Source organism: Pseudophryne corroboree, assembly GCF_028390025.1.
Source record: "Pseudophryne corroboree isolate aPseCor3 chromosome 3 unlocalized genomic scaffold, aPseCor3.hap2 SUPER_3_unloc_74, whole genome shotgun sequence".
Classification (NCBI taxonomy): domain Eukaryota; kingdom Metazoa; phylum Chordata; class Amphibia; order Anura; family Myobatrachidae; genus Pseudophryne; species Pseudophryne corroboree.
In genome coordinates, this window is record NW_026967568.1 from 435,540 (window position 1) to 458,008 (window position 22,469).

At 46.2% G+C, this 22,469-nt stretch overlaps 1 protein-coding gene across 1 annotated transcript in view; it reads left to right on the plus strand.

Annotated features, from left to right (window-relative positions):
- Nucleotides 1-22,122, plus strand: part of LOC134984696 (oocyte zinc finger protein XlCOF7.1-like) — a gene marked incomplete at its 5' end in the record, with an annotated part of 104,859 nt that extends 82,737 nt beyond the window's left edge. The window contains one exon of the mRNA XM_063950214.1: nt 20,805-22,122. Coding sequence (XP_063806284.1) covers nt 20,805-21,898 — 1,094 coding nt within the window. The remainder of the gene's footprint in view (nt 1-20,804) is intronic.
- Between the last annotated feature and the right edge of the window lie 347 nt (nt 22,123-22,469).

Sequence of the window (22,469 nt, forward strand, 5' to 3'; positions counted from 1 at the left end):
TGGGACATTATACAGTAACACCAGGGGATATGTCTGGGTGATGACTGGAGAGGTGACTGCTGGGAATGGGACATTATACAGTAACACCAGGGGATGTGTCTGGGTGATGACTGGAGAGGTGACTGCTGGGAATGGGGCATTATACGGTAACACCAGGGGATGTGTCTGGGTGATGACTGGAGAAGTGACTGCTGGGAATGGGGCATTATACAGTAACACCAGGGGACGTGTCTGGGTGATGACTGGAGAGGTGACTGCTGGGAATGGGACATTATACAGTAACACCAGGGGATGTGTCTGGGTGATGACTGTATCACTGTGTGTGTCAGGTTCCTATAAGGTATCAGGATGTCACTGTCTATGTCTCCATGCAGGAGGAGGAGTATATAGACGAACACAGGGGTCTGTAAAAGGACGTGATGATGGAGAATCACCGGCCCCTCACATCACTGGGTAAGAGGAGACTGTCATGTATTGTACAGGGGAGAGCAGGTATGGGGCCCCCTATATACACACATCATCTGATAATCACATATATACACTGTACTCAGTCACTGTGTGTCTCCTACAGATGGGCCCAGTAACAGAGATACCCCAGAGAGATGTCCCCGTCCTCTGTATTCCCAGGATTGTACAGAGGAGAATCACAGGATCCCACAGGAGGATCAGGTAGGTGGGATTTAGGGTCTGCCCAATATACCAAAGTGACTGTCACTATATGATCTGTAGAGGAGCTGTGTGTCTTATACACTGATATTATACTGTTTCACCTCAGTTTAATGTGACTGTAAGCAAATGTCATTATAGTGGGTTTCTCTGACGTCCTAGTGGATGCTGGGAACTCCATAAGGACCATGGGGAATAGACGGGCTCCGCAGGAGACTGGGCACTCTCAAGAAATATTTAGTACTATCTGGTGTGCACTGGCTCCTCCCCCTATGACCCTCCTCCAAGCCTCAGTTAGATTTTTGTGCCCGGCCGAGCTGGATGCACACTAGGGGCTCTCCTGAGTTTCTAGGAAGAAAGTATATGTTAGGTTTTTTATTTTCAGTGAGACCTGCTGGCAACAGGCTCACTGCATCGAGGGACTAAGGGGAGAAGAAGCGAACCTACCTAAGTGGTGGTAGCTTGGGCTTCTTAGGCTACTGGACACCATTAGCTCCAGAGGGTTCGAACTCAGGCACCGATCTCGTCGTCCGTTCCCGGAGCGCGCCGCCGTCCCCCTTACAGAGCCAAAAGCAAGAAGAGGTCCAGAAAATCGGCGGCTGAAGACTTCTGTCTTCTCCAAGGTAGCGCACAGCACTGCAGCTGTGCGCCATTGCTCCTCATGCACACCACACACTTTGGTCACTGATGGGTGCAGGGCGCTGGGGGGGGGGGGGGGGCGCCCTGAGCAGCAATACTGACACCTTGGCTGGCAAACTGGCACCATATATAGCCCCAGAGGCTATATAGGTGCTTTTTAACCCCTGCCAGAATCCATAAAAATGCGGGAGAAAAGTCTGCAAAAAAGGGGCGGAGCTATCTCCCTCAGCACACTGGCGCCATTTTCCCTCACAGCTCCGCTGGAGGGAAGCTCCCTGGCTCTCCCCTGCAGTCAATACACTACAGCAAAGGTTAAAAAAAGAGAGGGGGGGCACAATTTAGGCGCAGTATACAATATATATATAGGCAGCTATAAGGGAAAACACTCTTTATAGGTGATATCCCTGTGATATATAGCGCCCTGGTGTGTTCTGGCAAACTCTCCCTCTGTCTCCCCAAAGGGCTTTGTGGGGTCCTGTCCTCTGTCAGAGCATTCCCTGTGTGTGTGCTGTGTGTCGGTACGGCTGTGTCGACATGTATGAGGAGGATAATGATGTGGAGGCGGAGCGAATGCCTGTAAATGTGATGTCATCCCCCTGCGGGGTCGACACCGGAGTGGTTGGACTTATGGAAGGATTACGTGAAAGTGTCAACTCCTTACACAAAAGGTCAACGACACAGAACAGCCGGCTACTCAGCTTGTGCCAGTTCCAGCGTCTCAAATGTCATGGGGGGCTCTAAAAACGTCCGCTACCTCAGATGGCAGACACAGATGTTGACACGGATACCGTCTCCAGTGTCGACGATGATGAGACTAGTGTACCCTCCAAATAGGTCCACCCGTTACATGATTGAGGCAATGAAAAATGTATTACACATTTATGATAATACCCCAGGTACCACATAAAAGGGTATTATGTTGGTGAGAGAAAACTACCAGTAGTTTTTCCTGCATCTGAGAAATGAAATGAGGTGTGTGAGGAAGCGTGGTCTTCCCCCGGTAAGAAATTGATAATTTCTAAACGGTTATTGGCAGCGTACCCTTTCCCGCCAGAGGATAGGTCACGTTGGGAAACACCCCATAGGGTAGATACAGCGCTTACACGCTTATCAGAAAAGGTGGCACTACCGTCTCTGGATACGGCCACCCTGAAGAAACCTGCTGATAGAAAGCAGGAGGTTACCCTATAAGATATAGTCACACACTAGGGCATTATATTGCAACCAGCCATTGCTTAGGCATGGGTGTACAGTGCTCCCGCTGCGTGGTCAGATTCCCTGTCGGAAAATAACTGGATAGGGACAATATTTTGCTGAAAATAGAGCATATAAAAGACGTGGTCTTATACATGCGTGACGCACAGAGGGATATTTGCCGGCTGGCATCAAAAATAAGCGCTAGGTCCATTGCCGCCAGACGGGGGTTATGGACTTGGCAATGGTCAGGCGATGCCGACTCGAATCGGCACATGGAAGTTTGCCCTATAAGGGGGTAAAATTGTTTGGGGATGGTCTTTCAGACCTCGTTTCCACAGCTACTGCTGGGAAATCGACTTTTTTGCCACAGGCTACCCCACAACAAAAGAAAGCACCGTATCATCAAGTACAGTCCTTTCGGCCCCAGAAAAGCAAGAGGGCTAGAGGCTCATCCTTTCTGCCGAGAGGCAAAGGTAACGGAAAAAGCTGCAGCACACAGCTAGTTCCCAAGAGCAGAAGTCCTCCCTGCGTCCGGTAGGTCCACAGCATGGCGCTGGGGCTGCTCAGGCGGACCCGGGTACGGTGGGGGCCCGTCTCAGAAATTTCGGCGCCCAGTGGGCTCTCTCACATGGATCCCTGGGTCCTTCAAGTAGTATCTCAGGGGTACAGGCTGGAGTTCGAGACGTTCTTCCCCCCGCCGTTTCCTAAAATCTGCCTTACCGGCACCTCCCTCTGCCAGGGAGGCGGTGTTGGTGGCTATACAACACTATAATCACAACAAGTGATTGTCAAGGTGCCCCTCCTTCAGCAAGGAAGGGGTTACTATTCCACAATGGTTGTGGTACCGAAACAGAACGGTTCGGTGAGACCCATCTTAAAATTAAAATACTTCAACTTTTATATCAGAAGATTCAAGTTCAAGATGGAATCGCTCAGGGCGGTTATTACGAGCCTGGACGAGGGGGATTACAGGGTCTCCCTGGACATCAAGGATGCGTACCTGCATGTCCCCATTTACCCTCCTCACCAGGAGTACCTCAGATATGTGGTACAGGACTGTCACTATCAGTTCCAGACGCTGCCGTTGGAGTTGTCCACGGCACTGAAGGTCTTTACCAAGGTAATGGCTGAAATGATGATACTCCTTCGCAAGAAGGAAGTTTTCATTATCCCGTACTTGGACGATCTCCTGATAAAGGCGAGGTCCAAAGAACAGTTGGTAGTGGGGGTAGCACTTTCTCAGGAAGTGCTACAATAGCACGACTGGATTCTCAATATTCCAAGGTCACAGCTGGTCCCGACGACACGTCTTCTGTTCCTGGGAATGATTCTGGACACAGACCAGAAAAGAGTGTTTCTTCCAGTGGAAAAAGCAGAGGAGTTGTCATCTCTAGTCAGAGACATCCTAAAACCAGGACAGGTGTCGGTGCATCAATGCACATGAGTCCTGGGAAAAATGGTAGTTTCGTACGAAGCATAATTCCATTCGGAAGGTTCCACGCAAGGACATTCCAGTGGGACCTGTGGGACAAATGGTCGGGGTCCCATCTACAGATGCAACGGCGGATAACCCTATCGTCCAGAACCAGGGTGTCGCTGCTGTGGTGGCTGCAGAGGGCTCATCTACTAGAGGGCCGCAGATTCGGAATACAGGACTGGGTCCTGGTGACCACGGATGCCAGCCTTCGGAGCTGGGGGGCAGTCACAAAGGGAAGAAATTTCCAAGGACTGTGGTCAAATCAGGAGATTTCTCTTCACATAAATATCCTGGAGCTAAGGGCCATTTACAATGCCCTAAGCCAGGCAAGACCCCTGCTTCAAAACCAGCCGGTACTGATCCAGTCAGACAACATCACGGCGGTCGCCCATGTAAACAGACAGGGCGGCACGAGAAGCAGGATGGCGATGGCAGAAGCCACAAGGATTCTCAGATGGGCAGAGAATCATGTGTTAGCACTGACAGCAGTGTTCATTCCGGGAGTGGACAACTGGGAAGCAGACTTCCTCAGCAGGCACGACCTCCACCCGGGAGAATGGGGACTTCATCCAGAAGTCTTCCAAATGCTGGTCAACCGGTGGGAAAAACCACAGGTAGACATGATGGCGTCCCGCCTCAACAAGAAGTTGAAAAGATATTGCGCCCGGTCAAGAGACCCTCAGGCGATAGCGGTGGACGCTCTAGTGACACCATGGGTGTACCAGTTGGTTTATGTGTTTCCTCCTCTACCTCTCATACCCAAGGTACTGAGAATAATAAGAAGGCGAGGAGTGAAAACCATACTCGTGGTTCCGGATTGGCCAAGAAGAGCTTGGTACCTGGAACTTCAAGAGATGCTTGCAGAGGACCCTTGGCTTCTGCTGCTCAGACAAGACCTGCTGCAGCAGGGACCCTGTCTGTTCCAAGACTTACCGCGGCTGCGTTTGACGGCATGGCGGTTGAACACCGGATCCTGAAGGAAAAGGGTATTCCGGAGGAAGTCATCCCTACCCTGATCAAAGCCAGGAAGGATGTCACCGCAAGACATTATCACCGCATTTGGCGGAAATATGTTGCTTGGTGTGAGGCCATGAAGGCCCCGACGGAGGTATTTCAACTGGGTCGATTCCTGCACTTCCTGCAAGCAGGGGTGATGTTGGGCCTCAAATTGGGGTCCATAAAGGTCCAGATTTCGGCTCTGTCGATTTTCTTCCAGAAAGAACTGGCTTCACTGCCTGAAGTTCAGACTTTTGTCAAAGGAGTACTGCATATTCCGCCTCCTTTTGTGCCCCCAGTGGCACCTTGGGATCTCAATGTGGTTTTGGCATTCCTGAAATCACATTGGTTCGAACCACTTAAGACTGTGGATTTAAAATATCTCACGTGGAAAGTGGTCATGCTGTTGGGCCTGGCGTCAGCCAGGCGGGTTTCAGAATTGGCGGCTTTGTCTTGTAAAAGCCCTTATCTGATTTTCCATATGGATAGGGCAGAATTGAGGACTCGTCCTCAGTTTCTCCCAAAGGTGGTCTCAGCTTTTCACTTGAACCAACCTATTGTGGTGCCAGCGGCTACTAGGGACTTGGAGGATTCCAAGTTGCTGGACGTAGTCAGGGCCCTGAAAATGTATGTTTCCAGGACGGCTGGAGTCAGAAAAACTGACTCGCTGTTTATCCTGTATGCACCCAACAAGCTGGGTGCTCCTGCTTCTAAGCAGTCTATTGCGCGCTGGATTTGTAGCACTATTCAGCTGGCGCATTCTGCGGTAGGCTTACCGCAGCCTAAATCTGTAAAAGCCCATTCCACATGGAAAGTGGGCTTGTCTTGGGCGGCTGCCCGAGGGGTCTCGGCTTTACAACTTTGTCGATCAGCTACTTGGTCAGGGGCAAACACGTTTGCAAAATTCTACAAATTTGATACCCTGGCTGAGGAGGACCTGGAGTTCTCTCATTCGGTGCTGCAGAGTCATCCGCACTCTCCTGCCCGTTTGGGAGCTTTGGTATAATCCCCATGGTCCTTACGGAGTTATCAGCATCCACTAGGACGTCAGAGAAAATAAGATTTTACTCACCGGTAAATCTATTTCTCGTAGTCCGTAGTGGATGCTGGGCGCCCATCCCATGTGCGGATTGTCTGCAATACTTGTACATAGTTATTGTTACAAAAATCGGGTTTTGTTGTGAGCCATCTTTTCAGAGGCTCCATTTGTTATCATACTGTTAACCGGGGTTCCTATCACGTGTTATATGGTGTGATTGGTGTGGCTGGTATGAGTCTTACCCGGGATTCAAAAATCCTTCCTTATTGTGTACGCTCGTCCGGGCACAGTGTCCTAACTGAGGCTTGGAGGAGGGTCATAGGGGGAGGAGCCAGTGCACACCAGATAGTCCTAAATCTTTCTTTAGAGTGCCCAGTCTCCTGCGGAGCCAGTCTATTCCCCATGGTCCTTACGGAGTTCCCAGCATCCACTACGGACTACGAGAAATAGATTTACCGGTGAGTAAAATCTTATTTTTTTTTTTCTTTTTAGGTAGAACGTCTGTCTGATATTAAAACAGAAGATACAGAGGGTGAAGAGACGTATGTGACTGATATAAAGGCAGAAGATACAGAGGGAGAAGAAGAGACGTATGTGACTGATATAAAGGCAGAAGATATAGAGGGAGAAGAAGAGACGTATGTGACTGATATGAAGGCAGAAGATATAGAGGGAGAAGAAGAGACGTATGTGACTGATAGAAAGGCAGAAGATATAGAGGGAGAAGAAGAGACGTATGTGACTGATATAAAGGCAGAAGATATAGAAGGAGAAGAAGAGACGTATGTGACTGATATGAAGGCAGAAGATATAGAGGGAGAAGAAGAGACGTATGTGAATGATATAAAGGCAGAAGATATAGAGGGAGAAGAAGAGACGTATGTGACTGATATAAAGGCAGAAGATATAGAGGGAGAAGAAGAGACGTATGTGACTGATATAAAGGCAGAAGATATAGAGGGAGAAGAAGAGACATATGTGACTGATATAAAGGCAGAAGATACAGAGGGAGAAGTAGAGACGTATGTGACTGATATAAAGGCAGAAGATATAGAGGGAGAAGAAGAGATGTATGTGACTGATATAAAGGCAGAAGATATAGAGGGAGAAGAAGAGACGTATGTGACTGATATAAAGGCAGAAGATACAGAGGGAGAAGAAGAGACGTATGTGACTGATATAAAGGCAGAAGATATAGAGGGAGAAGAAGAGACGTATGTGACTGATATAAAGGCAGAAGATATAGAGGGAGAAGAAGAGACGTATGTGACTGATATAAAGGCGGAAGATATAGAGGGAGAAGAAGAGACGTATGTGAGGGGTGATCAGCAGTGTAAGGAGGAGGAGATCCCTACAGATATCAGCACAGGTGAGTAATAAACACTTATAACAGAAGTCACATATTCTCATTGCTCAGTCACTACAGTAATCTCTTATCATACACCCTCCTCCGCCATCAGCCCTGTTCTCAGTTGGGTGTTTATAACAGAAGGTTATCCATGCCAAAAATCACATGGAGAGTTATTACGCACTTTACTATAATGTTATTCAAAATAACAAGCAGAAGTTTATTATTATTATTAAGGATTATATATATTTAGTAGTGATATATAGTAGTGGATGCAGAGGTGCACAGGTAACGGTGTAACACACGTGTAGAGAAAGATATATAAGAAGACAATCTCTTGTAATAATGGCTATTTGACATTCATTTCGTATGTGAATCGCAGCTTCTTAGTCAGTGATCACATGAGACAATATAGTTAGTGGAGAGGAACAGAGCGCTGTGACCAGACGCTTCCTAAGGCCGCGCGTCCCATGGTCACGGAATGGGTTTAGGTCACACGGGACCTGGCCAATTAGAGAATTCACGCTTACAATCGCCTGTTACTGACTCAACCCACTGGACGGTGGGCGGGTACAATGCCGCCACCACCAGACTCCTTGTTCCCTTGGCTCGGTTCTGCTCCGTATGCGTCGACACGCTGTCTTACCGCACCTGTGTGGTGATGACTGATCCCCACTGGTCACCTGACCAGGGCTCTTCATGGTAGTTGGCTGAAGGCGGAGCTTGGAGATGCCAGGGTTACCCTGGACAGTAGAACGGGACTACGTTTGGCATACCCCTGCTGGTCACAAGATGAAGCGGTCGTCTTGAGGATAAAGATGTTTATTCGCTCAAATCAAGTCCTGAAAAGGCCCCTCCCTTTTCCCAGGGGATATCATACAGCCAGATGTTTACACAGAAAGAAGATGGTATAATACCTACACAGGGCTCACAGCACTCTTTATACAGTAATAATACTATCTCCAGGGGTAAGCCCTCCATATCTTTTCCATCCAATCAGGATAATAAATAAATTACACTGTAAAAGGAGATAACTGCATGAATCAGTTTCCTCCTTCCTGTCACAGGGTGGTAGGCCAACTTCTTTAGATTTTGCACGCCTGGTGCCTAACTACAACAGACGCCTGAGTGCAAGAAGTGGTCTCTCACGGGTACGCTGGCTCCTTCATGAGACAACCCTCTCAACAGTTCTTTTGTACAGGCCTTCCTTCAGACCCCAGCAAGGTTTTGGACCTACAAAAGGTTATTCAATCCCTCCTGCAATCAGGAGTGAAGATACCAGTCCCTTGCTCTCAATATGGGACCGGGTTCTATTCAACACTATTCCTGATGCAGAAACCCAATGGATCTCATCGACCTATGGTAAATCTCAGATTTCTCAAGTATGTTAGAGTACCCAAGATCCTTATGGAAACACTACGCTCCATTGTTCTAGCAATGGAGCGGGGGGATTTCATGGTGACTAGACATTTAGGATGTTTACTTGCATGTTCCTATAGAACCTTCCCACCAAAAATTCCTACGGTTTGCTATTATTCACCAAAATTACCAATTTCAGGCATTGCCTTTATTGACTCTCCACTGCGCCCAGGGTCTTCACGGAAATTATGGCGGTTATGGCAGCACATATACGTTGTCAGGGAGTCAGAATTCTTCCTTATCTGGATGACCTGGAGGTACTAAACGACTATCTCCAGCTGACTATTTCCTTCCTACAACAACAAATATGGCTCATCAACTGGAAGAAGTCATCCCTCACGCCTTCACAGCGTATGATATATCTGTGAGCACTTCTGTAATCTCAAGTCCAGAGGCTCTTCCTGGCCCCGGAAAAAGTTACAGCAGTGGATACACCACTTGCTCAGCAGTCATCATGTGTCTTTACATTCGGCCATGCAAGCATTTGGATCCATGGTCTCCAGCTTCCACATGGTGAAGTACGCCCAGTTCCACTCCAGGCCTCTACAACACCTGATCCTGACCTGGATGAATGGACAACCACATCAGTTCAGGTCCCAGACGATAATCCTCTCTCAGAAGGTCAGACTGTCTCTAGTCTGATGGCTCCAGACGGCACATCTGAACAAGGAGCGACCCTTATGGATCCTGGATTGGGTACTGCTTACCACGGATGCCAGTCTCCAGATGGGGCACAGTAACTAGACATATTACCTTTCATCCCCTTTGGACTCCGGCAGAAATCTGCTTACCGATAAACGACCTTGAGTTATGAGTTGTCTACAGAGCACTCATTCTGGCGCTGGAAGTTCTTCAGGGCAAACCTTTTCAGATCCAGTCCAACAATGCCACAGCAGTAGTCAACCTAAACAATCATGGAGGCACCTTCAGTCGGTGGACAATGAAGGAAGTAGTTTGTATTCTGCAGTGGGCTGAACGCCACCTCCTAGCCATCTCTACGGTCTTCGGCCCAGGAGTTTTAAACTAGTAACTGGACTTCATCAGCCGTCACGATGTACACAACGGAGAGTGGTTCCTACACCCAGTGGTTTTCCAGCTCCTGCTACACAAGTGGGGCCAGCCGGATGTGAACCTCATGGCCTCCAGACACAACAACAAGGTTCCAGTATATGAATCCATGACAAGAGTTCCTGAGGCAGCCTTCATGGATGCCCTGGCCATGCAGTGGACCTTCCATCTGCCATATGTTTTCCCTCTGGTTTCACTTTCTCCGAAGTTCAAACAAGAAGGAGGTACCATCAAAGTGGTAGTCCCGATATGGCCTATATGTCACTGGTTCTCCAATCTACAGAACCTATCCATAGACGCTCCCTTCCCACTTCCCCAGCCAGTGGCGCACCCAGGGGGGTTTCCGAGTACCCAGAAACCCCCCTCCACTAAAAAAAAAAAATTTTTTTTTTTTTTTTTTTAGCTGCATAAGTATTATTAATGACTGTCTAGCGTCCTCTGCAGCCTGCTGTCTTCCTGGTGGCACTTGCAAGTGCAATAAAAGTTTACTTTATTTTAATTATAGTACATATATATCCATGTGCCTACATATATACACATGTATATGCATACATACATACATATATACATACATACATATAAACACACACACACACATATGATATATATATATATATATATATATACACATGTGTATATATATGTGTACTGTATGTGTGTGTATATATATATATATATATATATGTATGCATGTTTAATATGCTATGTATATGTGTATATGGGTTCACTACGATCTCCCGGCGGCCCTGGAGGCCAGCCGCCGGCTTACCAACAGTGTGGCGAGCGCAAATGAGCCCCTTGCGGGCTCGCTGCGCTCGACACGCTACGCGCGCCACACTATTCTATTCTCCCTCCAGGGGGGTCGTGGACCCCCACGAGGGAGAATAAGTGTCGGTATGCCGGCGGTCAGGCTCCCGGCGCCGGTATGCTGGTCGCCGGGAGGCCGACCGCCGGCATACTGAAGACCACCCGTGTGTGTGTATGTATATATATATATATATGTGTGTGTAGTTATATATATATATATATATATGTATATATATGTGTGTAGATATATATATATATATATATATATATATATACACACACACAGACACACTAGTTTTACGGACCCAGCATATACTGGGTCACCTCAGTCCCCACCCCCGTGATTGGCTCCGCCCAGTTCTGGAAACCCCCCCATGCAAATCCTGCGTTTGCCACTGCCAGCTACCAGACTTGTCTGAGGGTCCCTGTCTACATCCAGATCTAGCTCATCTAAATTTGTTGGTGTGGCTCTTGAGTTATCCATCCTAAGAGCAAAAGGATTCTCAGTCGGTTGTCCAGACCATGCGTAAAGTGAGGAAGCTGGAATCTACCCGTATCTATTATCGGGTGTGGCATACATACCTTCAGAGGTGCACTGCAATGTGCTATAACCAACAGTTTTTTAGAGTATCTAGGATTCTCACCTTCCTCCAAGCTGGACTTCGCAACGTTGAAAATGCACATCTTGGTGCTTTCCATCTGGTTCCAATAATAAATTACTCCACTACCAGATGTTCGTACCTTTCTCCAAGGTGTTCTCCATGTTCAACCTCCATATGTAACTCTGGTAGTGCCATGGGATTTATCAGTGGTCCTCAAAGCTTTTCAGAAGCCTCCGTTTGAACCTCTGGAATCGGTGGATCTACAGTGGTTAACGAAAACAAAAGCCATATTCCTGCTAGCTATTGCTTCCACAGGGTATCAGATTTGGGAGTGCTGTCCTCTTGCTCCCCCTTTCTTATTTTTCATAGGGACAGGGTTGTTCTACGTACTAGGCCCAATTACCTTCCTAAGGTAATGTCCCAGTCACATATTAATGAGGTAATTGTGGTAGTAGCCTTCCTCTCTCCAAACTTTCGACTGGGCAGCCCTCCTTTGATGTGGTCATTGCTCTAAAGAGTTATGTGGATCGTTCCAGTTCCCTTTTGGAAATCAGACTCACTCTTTGTCCTTTGTGGCTTCAAAAAGAGGGGGTGACCAGCAGACAAACTGACTCTGGCCAGATGGTTTGTATGACTATATCAGAAGTGTACAGTCAGGCTGACCTTACTGTACCGACTACAGTTTGAGCTCATTCTATTCTCTGTGTGGGTCCTTTGTGGGCCGCACACCGTGGCGTGTCTGCAGGACAACTGTGCAAGGTGGGTACATGGTCTTCTATCCTTTCTTAGGTTGTATGCCTTTGATAGATTCACTTCCCAAGATGCTTCATTTTGATGCCGGATTCTTTTATCCACTCAGGAGCATCCCTTCCCTGAAATAACTGCTTTGGGATATCCCCATGGTAATCCCTGTGGAGCCCTATGAAACCCAAAGAAGAAAATGAGAGTTATGGTCAAACTTTCTGTGACCGGACGGTCCCGTACGACAGCCCTCACCGCTTCGTGTCCCGTCCCCAGTCACAGAATGGAGTTTTAGGTGTCACAGGACCTGGCCACATAGGGGATTCCCTCTTACCATCAGTAACTGCCTGTTACTTACTCCACCCACTGCCCAGTGGGCAGATAATACACTTCCACCACCAGACTCCTCGTAGCCATGGTGTCTGGAACCACGGTTCTGCTCTGTATGCATCAACACACTCTTACCACACCTGTGTGGTGTTGACGAATCCCCACTAGTTGCTTGACTAGGCCTCTACCCGGTAGCTGGCTGGAGGCAGAGCTTGAAGACACTGGGTGCTCCCAGGACAGCCACAAAATGGAGCTAGGTTTGGCCTAGCTCTCCAGGTCACAAGATGAAGCGGTTGTCTTGAGGCAGATGTTTATTTGTTCAAATAGCCTTCAAAAAGACTCTTCCCTATTGCTAGAGGCAACAGCATACAGCAAGATGTTACAGCAGAAAGTAGTTGGTATAATACAACTCTGAAGCTCACAAGCCTCCTCTTTTTATACAGTAAAACCACACTGCATCTCAGCGGGTAGTTCCCCCTTCCCTGAGTCCTTTTCATCCAATCAGTATATCTTACAAAAATATAAATAAGTTACATTTAAAAGGATATAAGTACTTGAAGCAATTTCCTCCTTCCTGTCACACACAAAGTTTGGTGTCCTTTAAAGTCCATTCCTTACTACCAGGGAGTTTACAATTTGCCTATAATACATTTATCATATAGCTTCAAAATACGGTTTGTATTTGATTTCCCAAACAAATGTTCCTCATTCTTCCTGCATATACCATTCAGGATTCGTATATCAAACCCATACCAATCCATACCACTTGCTAATATAGAGACCTCATAGATAGAGATTTGCTTCACAATTCATGAGGAAACCAATGATTATGGGCATTCTGTACGGATGTCCTGGAGAAGGTATCCAGACCATCCCTGTGTACAGAGTGGGGATCATGTAAAGAGGGAGAGAATTCCTGTTGGTGGTTTCTTTGAACACCTTGTATTTTCAGGTCTACAGCATCAGCTAAAGTAGCTACTGGAAGGACCTGGCTATAGGCCCCTGGGCTAGGGGAAGGGCCTGGCTATAGGCTCATGGGCTAGGGGAAGGGCCTGGCTATAGGCGTCTGGGCTAGGGGAAGGGCCTGGCTATAAGCCCCTGGGCTAGGGGAAGGGCCTGGCTATAGGCCCCTGGGCAGCAGATGCTTGGTCAAATAAAATACCTAGCTAATATCCCATATATAGGGGCCCTGTCTTCTGGAGACAAATTAGGTGATACTAAACGTCTCTGGCAAAAGTGACGGTATAATTATTCTCATTCTCCATCACGTCAGCATTTTAGACTTAAGAAACTATAGGTCAGTAAGACAATACAGTAAGAAACAATAGGGGTCAGTAAAACAATACAGTAAGAAACTATAGGTCAGTAAGACAATACAGAAGGAAACTATAGGCCAGTAAAACAATACAGTAAGAAACTATAGGTCAGTAAGACAATACAGAAGGAAACTATAGGCCAGTAAGACAATACAGTAAGAAAATATAGGTCAGTAAGACAATACAGTAAGAAACTATACGTCAGTAAGACAATACAGTAAGAAACTATAGGTCAGTAAGACAATACAGAAGGAAACTACAGGCCAGTAAGACAATACAGTAAGAAAATATAGGTCAGTAAGACGATACAGTAGAAAACTATAGGTCAGTAAGACAATACAGTAAGAAACTATAGGTCAGTAAGACAATGCAGTAAGAAACTATAGGTCAGTAAGACGATGCAGTAAGAAACTATAGGTCAGTAAGACGATGCAGTCGGAAACTATAGGTCAGTAAGACAATACAGTAAGAAACTATAGGTCAGTAAGACAATGCAGTAGGAAAGTATAGGTCAGTAAGACGATGCAGTAGGAAACTATAGGTCAGTAAGATGATGCAGTAGGAAACTATAGGTCAGTAAGACAATACAGTAGGAAACTATAGGTCAGTAAAACAATACAGTAGGAAACAATCTAATAAGCCCTTTTACATGAGCTCCTAACACCGCACAACTGCACAGTACGGCGACATTTGCACGAGAAAATTAAACATTTGCAGTAAAACCTTTGGAGAATTATCACCAATAACTTATTGCGGATAATTGGATAGGGAGTTTTTGTGAGCAACTGAATCCACCCCATAAAGTGTTTATACATATGATGTTACATTGCGATTACCGCTGGAGGAAACTCTGCCACAATAGAATTTAACGTGTAATATAGCCCGTCCTGGTATGAATAAGATTTATTGGGTGTAATTTATTACTGAACTGGATTATCAGCACTGAATCAATTACCCCCCAATATAATATACATGCTGATTATTAACAACAAACGCACTTGTTTCTTATTACTTTATTTACCTCTTTATACATTTACCTTTCTGTTTAATATATCACTGATTTATCTTGCATACTTTACTGCTCACATTATTCACACATGCAGCAACAGCTGCTCCTATCACTTTAACCCTATAATTTTATCACTCCTGCGATGCCCTGGGGTTATCTGGCTGGGTGGCTCTGGGGTGTCCTGCCCCCCGGACCTGAACCCCCATAGTTAGTGTTAGGGACTTACCCAATGAGAGGCTACCTTGATGCGGTGGGTAAGCTCATAGCCCTGGCCAGGAATATGCTAAATGCCTCTGGTTACTACAGGTAGAGCTAGTGTGAGATTGTGCACCTGCTACTTTTCCTCTTTGTACACTTTACTAAGTCTCAAGCAGAGTAGCACCTCACTACCTAATTAAGGTGTGCAAATTAGGGCCCTTTTCCCTCTGTTACCGATGTATTCATACATTTTTGAAGGTAGGAGACGCCTTCATCCTAATTTAGCACCCTGCCCCACCCACCCCTCTGATTTTAAATAGTCAAACACTCCAGCCTTTACATTTGGAATGAGCACACTGTGGTAAGACTCCTACATTTTGTTTAATATGGCAGTCCATAATGGGGGGGATTCTCTGGGGTGCGGGGCTCCCTGTGCCTGCCGTAGCTGGGTGTCCCTGGGGCATCGTAATTTAACATTATTTCATTACTCCATGGCACTTAGTTTGTTTTATATATATGTAACACCTTCACATAATTTTCTTTTACTGCTCACATTATTCACACATGCAGCAACAGCTGCTCCTATCACTTTAACCCTATAATTTTATCACTCCTGCGATGCCCTGGGGTTATCTGGCTGGGTGGCTCTGGGGTGTCCTTCCCCCCGGACCTGAACCCCCATAGTTAGTGTTAGGGACTTACCCAATGAGAGGCTACCTTGATGCGGTGGGTAAGCTCATAGCCCTGGCCAGGAATATGCTAAATGCCTCTGGTTACTACAGGTAGAGCTAGTGTGAGATTGTGCACCTGCTACTTTTCCTCTTTGTACACTTTACTAAGTCTCAAGCAGAGTAGCACCTCACTACCTAATTAAGGTGTGCAAATTAGGGCCCTTTTCCCTCTGTTACCGATGTATTCATACATTTTTGAAGGTAGGAGACGCCTTCATCCTAATTTAGCACCCTGCCCCACCCACCCCTCTGATTTTAAATAGTCAAACACTCCAGCCTTTACATTTGGAATGAGCACACTGTGGTAAGACTCCTACATTTTGTTTAATATGGCAGTCCATAATGGGGGGGATTCTCTGGGGTGCGGGGCTCCCTGTGCCTGCCGTAGCTGGGTGTCCCTGGGGCATCGCAATTTAACATTATTTCATTACTCCATGGCACTTAGTTTGTTTTATATATATGTAACACCTTCACATAATTTTCTTTTACTGCTCACATTATTCACACATGCAGCAACAGCTGCTCCTATCACTTTAACCCTATAATTTTATCACTCCTGCGATGCCCTGGGGTTATCTGGCTGGGTGGCTCTGGGGTGTCCTGCCCCCCGGACCTGAACCCCCATAGTTAGTGTTAGGGACTTACCCAATGAGAGGCTACCTTGATGCGGTGGGTAAGCTCATAGCCCTGGCCAGGAATATGCTAAATGCCTCTGGTTACTACAGGTAGAGCTAGTGTGAGATTGTGCACCTGCTACTTTTCCTCTTTGTACACTTTACTAAGTCTCAAGCAGAGTAGCACCTCACTACCTAATTAAGGTGTGCAAATTAGGGCCCTTTTCCCTCTGTTACCGATGTATTCATACATTTTTGAAGGTAGGAGACGCCTTCATCCTAATTTAGCACCCTGCCCCACCCACCCCTCTGATTTTAAATAGTCAAACACTCCAGCCTTTACATTTGGAATGAGCACACTGTGGTAAGACTCCTACATTTTGTTTAATATGGCAGTCCATAATGGGGGGGATTCTCTGGGGTGCGGGGCTCCCTGTGCCTGCCGTAGCTGGGTGTCCCTGGGGCATCGCAATTTAACATTATTTCATTACTCCATGGCACTTAGTTTGTTTTATATATATGTAACACCTTCACATAATTTTCTTTTACTGCTCACATTATTCACACATGCAGCAACAGCTGCTCCTATCACTTTAACCCTATAATTTTATCACTCCTGCGATGCCCTGGGGTTATCTGGCTGGGTGGCTCTGGGGTGTCCTGCCCCCCGGACCTGAACCCCCATAGTTAGTGTTAGGGACTTACCCAATGAGAGGCTACCTTGATGCGGTGGGTAAGCTCATAGCCCTGGCCAGGAATATGCTAAATGCCTCTGGTTACTACAGGTAGAGCTAGTGTGAGATTGTGCACCTGCTACTTTTCCTCTTTGTACACTTTACTAAGTCTCAAGCAGAGTAGCACCTCACTACCTAATTAAGGTGTGCAAATTAGGGCCCTTTTCCCTCTGTTACCGATGTATTCATACATTTTTGAAGGTAGGAGACGCCTTCATCCTAATTTAGCACCCTGCCCCACCCACCCCTCTGATTTTAAATAGTCAAACACTCCAGCCTTTACATTTGGAATGAGCACACTGTGGTAAGACTCCTACATTTTGTTTAATATGGCAGTCCATAATGGGGGGGATTCTCTGGGGTGCGGGGCTCCCTGTGCCTGCCGTAGCTGGGTGTCCCTGGGGCATCGCAATTTAACATTATTTCATTACTCCATGGCACTTAGTTTGTTTTATATATATGTAACACCTTCACATAATTTTCTTTTACTGCTCACATTATTCACACATGCAGCAACAGCTGCTCCTATCACTTTAACCCTATAATTTTATCACTCCTGCGATGCCCTGGGGTTATCTGGCTGGGTGGCTCTGGGGTGTCCTGCCCCCCGGACCTGAACCCCCATAGTTAGTGTTAGGGACTTACCCAATGAGAGGCTACCTTGATGCGGTGGGTAAGCTCATAGCCCTGGCCAGGAATATGCTAAATGCCTCTGGTTACTACAGGTAGAGCTAGTGTGAGATTGTGCACCTGCTACTTTTCCTCTTTGTACACTTTACTAAGTCTCAAGCAGAGTAGCACCTCACTACCTAATTAAGGTGTGCAAATTAGGGCCCTTTTCCCTCTGTTACCGATGTATTCATACATTTTTGAAGGTAGGAGACGCCTTCATCCTAATTTAGCACCCTGCCCCACCCACCCCTCTGATTTTAAATAGTCAAACACTCCAGCCTTTACATTTGGAATGAGCACACTGTGGTAAGACTCCTACATTTTGTTTAATATGGCAGTCCATAATGGGGGGGATTCTCTGGGGTGCGGGGCTCCCTGTGCCTGCCGTAGCTGGGTGTCCCTGGGGCATCGCAATTTAACATTATTTCATTACTCCATGGCACTTAGTTTGTTTTATATATATGTAACACCTTCACATAATTTTCTTTTACTGCTCACATTATTCACACATGCAGCAACAGCTGCTCCTATCACTTTAACCCTATAATTTTATCACTCCTGCGATGCCCTGGGGTTATCTGGCTGGGTGGCTCTGGGGTGTCCTGCCCCCCGGACCTGAACCCCCATAGTTAGTGTTAGGGACTTACCCAATGAGAGGCTACCTTGATGCGGTGGGTAAGCTCATAGCCCTGGCCAGGAATATGCTAAATGCCTCTGGTTACTACAGGTAGAGCTAGTGTGAGATTGTGCACCTGCTACTTTTCCTCTTTGTACACTTTACTAAGTCTCAAGCAGAGTAGCACCTCACTACCTAATTAAGGTGTGCAAATTAGGGCCCTTTTCCCTCTGTTACCGATGTATTCATACATTTTTGAAGGTAGGAGACGCCTTCATCCTAATTTAGCACCCTGCCCCACCCACCCCTCTGATTTTAAATAGTCAAACACTCCAGCCTTTACATTTGGAATGAGCACACTGTGGTAAGACTCCTACATTTTGTTTAATATGGCAGTCCATAATGGGGGGGATTCTCTGGGGTGCGGGGCTCCCTGTGCCTGCCGTAGCTGGGTGTCCCTGGGGCATCGCAATTTAACATTATTTCATTACTCCATGGCACTTAGTTTGTTTTATATATATGTAACACCTTCACATAATTTTCTTTTACTGCTCACATTATTCACACATGCAGCAACAGCTGCTCCTATCACTTTAACCCTATAATTTTATCACTCCTGCGATGCCCTGGGGTTATCTGGCTGGGTGGCTCTGGGGTGTCCTGCCCCCCGGACCTGAACCCCCATAGTTAGTGTTAGGGACTTACCCAATGAGAGGCTACCTTGATGCGGTGGGTAAGCTCATAGCCCTGGCCAGGAATATGCTAAATGCCTCTGGTTACTACAGGTAGAGCTAGTGTGAGATTGTGCACCTGCTACTTTTCCTCTTTGTACACTTTACTAAGTCTCAAGCAGAGTAGCACCTCACTACCTAATTAAGGTGTGCAAATTAGGGCCCTTTTCCCTCTGTTACCGATGTATTCATACATTTTTGAAGGTAGGAGACGCCTTCATCCTAATTTAGCACCCTGCCCCACCCACCCCTCTGATTTTAAATAGTCAAACACTCCAGCCTTTACATTTGGAATGAGCACACTGTGGTAAGACTCCTACATTTTGTTTAATATGGCAGTCCATAATGGGGGGGATTCTCTGGGGTGCGGGGCTCCCTGTGCCTGCCGTAGCTGGGTGTCCCTGGGGCATCGCAATTTAACATTATTTCATTACTCCATGGCACTTAGTTTGTTTTATATATATGTAACACCTTCACATAATTTTCTTTTACTGCTCACATTATTCACACATGCAGCAACAGCTGCTCCTATCACTTTAACCCTATAATTTTATCACTCCTGCGATGCCCTGGGGTTATCTGGCTGGGTGGCTCTGGGGTGTCCTGCCCCCCGGACCTGAACCCCCATAGTTAGTGTTAGGGACTTACCCAATGAGAGGCTACCTTGATGCGGTGGGTAAGCTCATAGCCCTGGCCAGGAATATGCTAAATGCCTCTGGTTACTACAGGTAGAGCTAGTGTGAGATTGTGCACCTGCTACTTTTCCTCTTTGTATACTTTACTGTACTAAATAAAGGTTATATATTATTTCTAAGTGCGCAAACAGGACAGCACTTTCTCTTTGGTGTTTTATTATAGCAATGTCCATGTCTCCTCTAGTAATCCCACATGAGCGTCCATGTCACCTCTAGTAATCCCACATGAGCGTCCATGTCACCTCTACTAATCCCATATGAGCGTCCATGTCACCTCTACTAATCCCACATGAGCGTCCATGTCACCTCTAGTAATCCCACATGAGCGTCCATGTCACCTCTAGTAATCCCACATGAACGTCCATGTCACCTCTACTAATCCCACATGAGCGTCTATGTCCTCTACTAATCCCACATGAGCGTCCATGTCACCTCTAGTAACCCCACATGAGCGTCCGTGTCACCTCTAGTAATCCCACATGAGCGTCCGTGTCACCTCTAGTAATCCCACATGAGCGTCCGTGTCACCTCTAGTAATCCCACATGAGCGTCCGTGTCACCTCTAGTAATCCCACATGAGCGTCCGTGAGCGTTCGTGTCACCTCTAGTAATCCCACATGAGTGTCCGTGTCACCTCTAGTAATCCCACATGAGTGTCCATGTCACCTCTAGTAATCCCACATGCACTTTCAGCGTTGATCAAGCTCCAGTCCAAGCATTTTAGTTTGTTTTGTTTTAAACATAAAAGCAAAGCCAGCACTATAGTACGAGTTAGAGTATTATAAATTGTACCCTATGACATCCTGGGTCTTGTCTACTCATTTTATAATTATTTGCCAATTTTTATTTCCATAATGTATTTTATTTCCAGCAGATGGACACACAAGCAGGAATATCTCAGAAGGACATCTAATGTTATCCCCGGATTGTGACATAAAAGATAATGATAGTAGACAGGATTCTCCAGGAGATAACCCCATTAACCCACATCCAGCTCTATCAGCTGATCCCTCTGATCCTGGGAAATGTTCTCCTGATCACTCTGATATTTTTGCATCTGTTACAGCTCTGACAGTAGATATAGAGTTTCCCTGTTCTATAGATGCCAAATGTTTTACACAGCACACAAAGTTTATTACCCATCAGCCTGCTAAGACAGGTGAGAAGCCATTTCCATGTTCTGAGTGTGGGAAATGTTTTACACTGAAATCAAATCTTGTTACACATCAGAGAACTCACACAGGTGAGAAGCCATTTTCCTGTTCTGAATGTGGTAAATGTTTTACACAGAGCTCAAATATGATTAAACATCAGAGAACTCATACAGGCGAGAAGCCATTTTCCTGTTCTGAGTGTGGGAAATGTTTTTTAAGTAAATCGAATCTTATTACACATCAGGGTACTCACACAGGTGAGAATCCATTTCCATGTTCTGAGTGTGGGAAATGTTTTTTAAGTAAAGCACATCTAGTTTCACATCAGAGAACTCACACAGGTGAGAAGCCATTTTCCTGTTCTGAGTGTGGGAAATGTTTTTTAAGAAAATCAAATCTTATTACACATCTGAGAAGTCACACAGGTGAGAAGCCATTTTCCTGTTCTGAGTGTGGAAAATGTTTTTTAAGAAAATCGGATCTTATTACACATCAGAGAAGTCACACAGGTGAGAAGCCATTTTCCTGTTCTGAATGTGGGAAATGTTTTTTAAGTAAATCAAATCTTATTGCACATCAGAGAAGTCACACAGGTGAGAATCCATTTCCATGTTCTGAGTGTGGGAAATCTTTTTTATGTAAAGCACATCTAGTTTCACATCAGAGAAGTCACACAGGTGAGAAGCCATTTTCCTGTTCTGAGTGTGGGAAATGTTTTATAAGTAAATCAAATCTTATTACACATCAGAGAAGTCACACAGGTGAGAAGCCATTTCCATGTTCTGAGTGTGGGAAATGTTTTTTAAGAAAAGCACATCTAGTTTCACATCAGAGAACACACACAGGTGAGAAGCCATTTTCCTGTTCTGAGTGTGGGAAATGTTTTATAAGTAAATCAAATCTTATTACACATCAGAGAAGTCACACAGGTGAGAAACCATTTCCATGTTCTGAGTGTGGGAAAGGTTTTTTAATTAAAGCACATCTTGTTAGACATCAGAGAACTCACACAGTTGGGAAGCCGTCCCATTCCCTGAGTGTGGGAAATAAATCAGCTCTTGTTGAACACAGACATTATCCAAGTGAGGAACCATTTTAATCTTCTGGAGTATAATCATCATTGCCATGCATTGTTCCTCAAGGTTCTGTCCTATCTCCGATACTTCTTGCAATCTACCACTGGGTGAAATAATCAGACGTCATGACCTGGCCTACCACTGCTATGCAGATGACTTATCTTCTGCTCCATGTACTGAGCACCCAACACCAATCCTAAATGGGATGGTGATGATATCCCGTTGGACAGAATGCTGGCTGTCAATATACCACCAGCGGCATCCCGGCCACCAGAATACCGGCAGTAGGGTGAGTGCATAGAGTTCCCTTGCGGGCTTCCTGCGCTCGCTATGCTGCAGGTGCGGTGGTTCGTTGCACTGACCACAGGTATTATTCCCACTCTATGGGTGTCATAGACACCCACAAGTGAGAATAGCTGTGGCGAGTGCTGTCGGCATTCCCGGCTGTCGGGATTTCAGCGTCGGGATCCTGAACACCGGGATATTAACTACATCCCATCCTAAATGGTTGTCTAGCAGAGCTCCAGGGGTGGATGATGCCAGTTGGCTGTGACTCAGTCTTAGTGATACGTAATAGAAGCTCACCAACAAAGG